The sequence below is a fragment of the Cloeon dipterum genome, chromosome 1 (genome assembly GCF_949628265.1).
Source record: "Cloeon dipterum chromosome 1, ieCloDipt1.1, whole genome shotgun sequence".
Lineage (NCBI taxonomy): Eukaryota > Metazoa > Arthropoda > Insecta > Ephemeroptera > Baetidae > Cloeon > Cloeon dipterum.
In genome coordinates, this window is record NC_088786.1 from 30,370,118 (window position 1) to 30,377,593 (window position 7,476).

The following is a 7,476-nucleotide window of genomic DNA, read 5'->3' on the forward strand; positions in this document are numbered from 1 at the left end:
TTTTTTTAACTTCACCCTCGGTCACCCACCTCTCAGCTGTGCTAAGAAGTGTCAAGCGTTAGCAATCTTCATACACTCCCACAGTGGATTAGAATCCAAATTTAAGATAACTCAAGTGATATTATACTATAGTTTTTAATTGAAAAAATACATTATCAATTAGTCTGGAAAGTTTGGTAAATCGCTTTTAAAAAAATTCATAAGGATGGGGAGGTATTCAAGCGACTCCGACACTTCTGATTCTGGACGCGGCAGTCGTAAGTCTAGATCTTCGAAAAGCTCGCACCGTACCAAAGGAAGGCAAGTGAATGGAAACTTAAAATTCGAATTCCATAATTGTTCTTTTTTGCTGCGATTTGTAGGTCTCCGTCGCCTGAGAGCTCATCTAGACACAAAAGCGATTCTTATTCCTCCAGACACAAAAAGAAATGCAAAAGCCGGCGATCCAGGAGTAGAGAAAGATACAGCGGCAGTAGCAGGAGCAGGTTCGACAAATTTGTGTTTAATATATACCTATGAGAAAAAAACCAAACAAACTTATAGGCGAGGCGGAGGGAAACACAGCCGAAGATCATCTAGTTCTAGCTCAAGTGATGCCAGGTCCAGGTCGAAAAGTTTAAAAAGGTAGAAAAAAAGATCTTCTGTTTATCCAGCTAACAACTGAATTTCCAAAGATCCCCGTCAACCTCTTCTTCATCGACAACTCATTCAACCAAGACTCCTGCTGTTCCTGTTCAAGATCTGACCTTAATCACCAGCAGCAATAATGACTTACTGAGTTCAACAGAACAGCTTCGACTAAAGGTGCAAAGGGCCATCCAGGCTGCCAGCGAACTAAAGCAAAGAAAAGCAGAAGGTGAGACTCATAATAATCTCTCAATTGGTTAATAGTGCTGATGAATTAATCATTCTCTCAGAGCAACTGATGTCCGCACCGCCAGTTATTTCTCAGTCCTCGATTGACGATATAAACTCCGACGGGTTTGTGCAGCGCTCCTTTATGTCAGCCCCTCGACACGTTCCCGACATTCCTCTGCCCATTGTGGTTGACCTGACAGCAGAACCCAAGAAAGATGACAGTGGAATCGTCAGCTCGGTTGTGAGTTCTCAATTTTTCATTATCTTCTTCTCAATATTTCCCGTGGTGGGCTCATTGGGATCTAATAACTCTGCCAAGCGGATAACGTGGGGCCTAAGTGGCCGTATAGAAGCTTTGACCAAATGTGGCCATCTTTTTGCTGCACTGACAATGAGATCTGTTATTGAAACGCTAAAAAATTTGTCCCGAAAGCCGGGGAAAAGTGCAAAAGCCAGTTAGTGGCGATGCAGCGCCGGTGCGCCTCTTAACCCAATAAACCATCATTTTTATACTAAAAGGTTGGTTTCTTACATGCTTTATGGCAATGATTCATATAAAAATTAGTAGAACCAAAAGTTATGATAGGGATAAGAGTGGATTGAAAAATTGGTTAAAATTCAATTGTCAATATTGATGAGCAGAAGCAGATTAACATTTTACGACATCTTTAATTTTGACCAATTTTTTAGGATTAAAATTTCTGATTTATGTTAAAAACATAAATATATTTGTAGTAGAAGACTGATAACAGTTCACACTTTACTGTAATGTTGCAGAAAAGTTAACTCCAATATAATTTCATGGTTTTTAATTTAAAATCAATTCCAATATCTTGAATTTCTTGAGAAATTCTAAACAAACACATCTGAGTTTATGCTGCAGAGATCGTTGCGTCTTTATCACAGCAAAAAACTTAGCAGAGCTTGGCGTTTTCGCTTGTTTTTGTTGTTTTTGAGTATTCAAACCATCTGGATTTTTGGCCGAATCCATATACACCCCTTGCTCGTACAGACTTCATGTAATTTGTGCGGTAGTGGTACCTGTTGAACAAATCGCTTAATATTATCCCAATTCATTAGTTATCAATCAATTGAAATTAAACCTTATTGCTCTGTCAAAACTTTTCATTTCCTCTTTGATACTTTTCCTTGGTGATTTGCCACGAATATATTTCCATTCCGTCACCAATTTTTCTTTATCGACAGCCTTAAAATACCCGGAATCTTCGTCCACCCATTGCACAATTTTTGGGTTGAGACGAGGATTGTGAAGTGCGTGCAGTAAAAACTCCCAAATGGCAACTGAAAATTCAAGTTAAAGATATACAAATTTACAGCTTGAGTTAAATAAATAAGTAATTATATTAAACATTCTTACTGTTTGGTTTGCTGCTATGGTAATTAATAGGGAGCTTATCTTTACTTGTTCTGCTTTTACACATGACTGAAAACAAATCGCGCCATTTGAAAATTCGCCAATTTCTTCAAAGAAAAACTCACTTGCAGACAAAGGGATACTTTTTTGATTGGCTGTCGAGGCCAGCATTTTCCTTGTGCTGCAACCCATGCATGTGGTCGCCTGAACATAAGTATTCATCTTGTAGTGGTTTTTGAAACTGGCCTCTTTTTCCGTCGAGCCACTGATATACTTGGTGATAAGCCAACCTTTTGACCCAATCATATTCCGCCTAACAGTTTATCCATGCGTCGTTTCAATTTAAAATAAGCCCTTGTTGGTTTGGCAGCGTTGGATCAACGTTCTAATCTTTTCGTGATAATTTTCAACAAAAAGTTATCAAATTTATCGTAGCCGCTGAGCCATAAATATATAGTTTGTTCGACAAACAAGGAAAATAAATAATTTATTCTTCGACAATAAAGGGAACATCAACAGCTGAAAATAATTTGGCACAATATAAAGCCACTGAAAAATGTTCTCCAAAGAGGGATAAAATTGTTTGAAGAACTTTTTTTAGAGTCAACATAACGCTAAGGAGTAAAAATTGCGGTCAAGAATATTTTGCGGTTTTTTCAGAATATACTATAACTTTGCTTATTCTTACTTAATTTAAATACAAATCACATAAAATGACTTAGCCAAAAAAAAGTAAGAAAAGGGCAATCTTTGGTAAATAATAAAAATTGAGTGGTGCAAGTATATAGTCATTAAGTTTAAAAAATGTGATAAAAAAAATTATCAGGTAGGCTCAGTATCATATTAATTTATATTATCACAGTATCACGAGTTTCAATGTTTAATTCAGTAAAGCTTAGCTTTAATAGAAACCCCCCATTTTGTTTCTAGATTATAGACATGATTTTCTTTTGTTTCAGTTATTGGATGATGAACCAGCTCGGGAAGATCGATGGGCACGAAAACTCCTTGCGCTACGGCAACAGGCAAGAAATACGATGTTCGGAGATAAATTGTCACTTAAAACATAAACATTTTTGAGAAAGGAGACTTCTCCTTTCAATCGTTCCAATTTTATCGATTAAACTGGTCCATTTCATTAAAGGCTTGTAAAGTACTCCAGAGTTATGTTGCAGTGTAAAAAACATAGCTTTTTCAATTCTGAAATAAAAAAATTTAAAATCGGCAAAGTATAGCTAGTTATTTCATTATTTCCAACCAATATCAATATTATGTTTGAGTCATTATTTTGGATATAAATATATTATATTTGTTTGGTACTTAAATTTCCTGTGTACATGATTAAGTAACTTTAAATATAAATATTCTTTCATGCTGATTTAGATGAAAAGATGTTTTATTCGGGTCATTTTTTACCTTCTCAATCAAAAACCGCATGCTCACCGTTTACATTGCATCGACATCAATATTATTAGTTTATTTCAGTCAAAAAATTATACATACATGATATCACAAATATTATTCATCAAAGTTGGAAATGTTTGGGAACTGGTAAACATTTAAGCATGAGAAGTCAGCCCCAGGCTGGAGTCAATGAGTAGTGAAAAACTAAATTCCCATCTGCTCCAAAACATTCATACAAATTAGCAATCACTTGGTCTGGCGATGGTGCGAAAGACTGGTTCAAATATAAGAACTGAAACAAGAAAGGGGGATTTGGTTTAAAACACACAAAGCATTTAAATTTGAAGCAAACGCACTAGATTTTCGCCCCCTTCCAGCTTTAGACAACGCTTAATGAAGTCCATGATCCAGCCGATGGTTCTGTCCTGGGGCACAATCCACTTTTTCTGCTTCAGTATGGGTGCGTTACCAGCAGCTTTCAGGAGTATTTCAACTGAAATATACCAACCAAAATAAATCAATAAATTTATGAGTTAAATTATTGTAAATTGAACACTGCGATGATTATCATCCTACATGATTTTAATTTTCATTCACCCAGGGAAATGAGATGCTTGTTTGATATTCTTTTCTTACTTTTGGACTTATCTGAACTGGCGGGTTTGGGACGTTTGGTAGGCTCAGCGTTAGCTCCTGCAGCATTCCCAGCATCCAAGGCATCTGACGCGGTTTCGGCTATGCTGCTGGGTTGCTCTTCAACTGGGGAGCTGTCCGATTTATCCTCATTAGCAGCGTTTCCTGCCTCCATTATAGTTATGCTGAAACTGAGACATTTTTAGACATTTTATTATAAGCCACCGCTTTTTACAAAATAAAATATGGTTAATATAATGATAATACATAAATAATCTCAATTGATTGCAATATTAAAAAATATTATTATACATAACATACGTGGTTCGAACTCGTTGGCACAGTTGAAATTCCAATTCTGGTCTAACGACTTGCTTGGGAGCATTAAATTTTTAATATATAACAATTATATTTTCATAATCTACAGTCATACTTGATTGTTTGTATGTACTGAAAACAGAATGAGCACTACGAACTACGAGTACGAGCAGGAGTTAAGCCAAGTTAAGCTCTGGTCATATCTACGTACAATAACAAACACGAGCGACATCTATAGAATAAAATAAAAATCTGGCATTTGATTTTTGTGGAATCCTTGATCCTCAATTGAATGTCAAATTATCGAAATTATCATATGTATAATCTGAGAAATAAATAAGTATATATGAAAGGGAAAATATTTTGTTTGTATTGCACTATTAATATTAGCACAACTAATCAACTAAAGGTTTCCTGCTGCATGATTTAAAATAAAAAGAATAAACCGCTTTGCAGAACACCAATAGTTGGGCTCAATTTGTGAGAACCAATCAATGAGCTCGGGTGCAGAGCCGGAGCAAATCAGTGCGCAGTTGTTGCTGCCCCTCTAGTACCCAGCACCAGCAGGCCAGTTGCTGCATGCTAGGAGCTTGATCAGCTTCGATTAGAGTGTAAACAATACGAAGACGATACAAATTTGCGTGCGAGCCGTTGTCGGACGGGCGAGCCGCCTTGATCAAAACTAAAGCAACTTGAATACCCCGAGATGGCAGAGCAGACGTGCGACAATGGAGCCACTGCCACGGAAACGGTCCTAGAGACGGAAACGGACGGACAGCCGCCCAGGGTAATGGCTCGTTAGCGAGATTTCCATTTTTGTTGCAAATAATACACATTACTTATTTTTCCGTCAATTACACGGCTCTTATCAGTGGTGTAGATAAAGATTGAGACTTGTGAAGTGCTTTTATCTCCCGTGTTGATTGCAGTACTGCTAAAAGGTATACAACAACAACCCTGTGGCGCAGTTAAAATGTTGAATAAATCGACCTTGCTGCTGATGCGACGCTACCTAGCTCGCAGATGCTTCAGCACCCAGCAATTCGTCGGACCTTTGGAAGGCATCAAGGTCATGGACCTGACCAGGATCGTTGCCGGACCTTTCTGTACCATGATTCTCGGCGATCTGGGCGCCGAGGTGATCAAGGTCGAGCACCCCAATGGTGGCGACGAGTGCAGGAAGTGGGGCCCGCCCTTCATAGGTGGTGAGGCGTGTTATTTTTTCCCTGTCAATCGGAACAAGAAGAGTGTCTGCATCAACTTCAAGTCTGCAGCAGGCATCCAGGTAGCCAGAGACCTGGCCGCCAAGTGCGACGTCCTAATGGAGAACTTTGTCCCTGGTAAACTCGACTCCCTCGGCCTCGGCTACGAAGCCCTTAAGGCTGAAAATCCAGGTCTTATTTACGCCTCCTTGACCGGGTACGGCCCAACCGGACCTTACGCCAACAGACCTGGCTACGACGTGATCGCAGCATCGGAAGGCGGGCTCTTGGGCATCACCGGACCCCAGGGCGGCGACCCTTGCAAAGTTGGGGTGGCCATGACGGACCTGGCCACGGGTCTCTACGCACACGGAGCCATCCTGGCTGCCCTTCTGCAGCGGAACTCAACCGGGAGGGGACAGAAGATCGACATCAACCTGCTGTCGACTCAGGTGGCTTGCCTCATCAACATAGGCTCCAACTACCTGAACGCAGGAGTTGAGCCGGCTCGGCTTGGCACGGCACACGCCAGTCTCGTTCCTTACGAGAGTCTGCAGACCAAAGAAGGGGCGTACATCACCATCTGCTGCGGCAGTAACCAGCAGTTTGAAGACTTTTGCCAGCGGATCGGGTTGCCACAGCTTAGCGCCGATCCGAAATTCGAAAACAACGCGCAGAGAGTGGTCCACAGAGAGGAACTGCTGCGAAAAATCAGGGACAAGTTCTTGGAACACGACTCCGATTTTTGGCTCGAGAAACTGCGCGGTGGATCCAGTCCCTATGGGAGGGTCAATAGTTTACAGCAGGTCTTTGAGGACAGGCATATCCAAGAAATTGGTTTGGTGGAAGAGGTTGACCATCCGAAATCTGGAAAAATAAAAATAGTTGGCCCCCCTGTGAAATTCAGCGAGGCGAGGAACGACGTGCGGATGCCTCCTCCAGTTCTTGGAGAGCACACTGAGCAAGTGCTGCGAGAAACTTTGGGATACTCTTCGGAAAAAGTTTCTGAATTGTTAAAGTGCAGCGCTGTTGCCTAATTATTGATTTTCTTAAAATATGGTTTTGAAATTGTGACTATAAATTCAAAGTAGTGTTTACTGTGGATCAGCAGAGCAACTATTTAAGAATTTAAAAATTAGTGCTCACAACATATTATATATCAGCATTTGTTTTAATATATTTTACAATCAATTAATTGATGGCTGAAATTCTCTATCATGTAGTTTATTAAATCTTTAATTATTATCACATTTTTACTGTTTGAGTTGAAAGAATAAGAGTGTCACCCGTCAACTTCGATCATTTATAGATATTTACAGGTAAATAAAGTATTGAAAATTCTCAGAATTACACACGAAGGGTAATGAATGCATGATTGTGTTTGGAGAAAGTGTTTCGACATCTTGAAGTGTACGATTTATAAACTAGATGGTTACAAATTCACTGCGATATCTTACAAAATATTTCATGCACTCGAAAATTTTATGCCTAACAGATGTCGTACTTTTGGATTAACAGGTGACAAAAATTAGGAGCTGTTTATTTTTCATTATTTTTAAACTTAATTTGTCAACGCTATTTTTTTCTTTATTCGACGTTGTTACTTATATTGTACACTTAAGTGTTATATACAGTCAAGACGAAATTTTAGTTTGTAATGTCATTGCTGCAGGATGCTCCAACACT

The 7,476-nt window shown here is 39.3% G+C and overlaps 3 protein-coding genes across 4 annotated transcripts; 2 read left to right on the top strand and 1 right to left on the bottom strand.

Annotated features, from left to right (window-relative positions):
• The first annotated feature begins 136 nt into the window (after window positions 1-136).
• On the top strand, window positions 137-3,465 carry LOC135947859 (serine/Arginine-related protein 53-like). The gene is made up of 6 exons (XM_065496828.1): window positions 137-300; window positions 363-485; window positions 544-624; window positions 675-856; window positions 918-1,099; window positions 3,193-3,465. Exons 1-6 carry the CDS (start codon window positions 206-208, stop codon window positions 3,301-3,303), a joined length of 774 nt encoding a protein of 257 aa, XP_065352900.1. The 5' UTR covers window positions 137-205; the 3' UTR covers window positions 3,304-3,465.
• Window positions 3,466-3,672: 207 nt separating this feature from the next.
• Window positions 3,673-4,868, bottom strand: Atg12 (Autophagy-related 12). 2 transcript variants are annotated; one of them, XM_065496831.1, is made up of 4 exons: window positions 4,592-4,868; window positions 4,274-4,455; window positions 3,994-4,130; window positions 3,673-3,929 (listed from the first exon to the last, which is right to left on the bottom strand). In XM_065496831.1, the coding sequence occupies exons 2-4, from the start codon at window positions 4,443-4,445 to the stop codon at window positions 3,807-3,809; spliced, it is 432 nt and encodes a 143-aa protein (XP_065352903.1). In that variant the 5' UTR covers window positions 4,446-4,455; window positions 4,592-4,868; the 3' UTR covers window positions 3,673-3,806. The 2 variants fall into 2 exon arrangements, with proteins under 2 accessions (XP_065352903.1, XP_065352902.1); XM_065496830.1 differs by having other exon boundaries at window positions 4,274-4,461; window positions 4,592-4,867.
• A 281-nt stretch (window positions 4,869-5,149) lies between these two features.
• Window positions 5,150-7,038, top strand: LOC135947854 (succinate--hydroxymethylglutarate CoA-transferase). Its single transcript, XM_065496820.1, has 2 exons — window positions 5,150-5,375; window positions 5,518-7,038. Exon 2 carries the CDS (start codon window positions 5,562-5,564, stop codon window positions 6,825-6,827), a length of 1,266 nt encoding a protein of 421 aa, XP_065352892.1. The 5' UTR covers window positions 5,150-5,375; window positions 5,518-5,561; the 3' UTR covers window positions 6,828-7,038.
• Window positions 7,039-7,476: the final 438 nt, after the last annotated feature.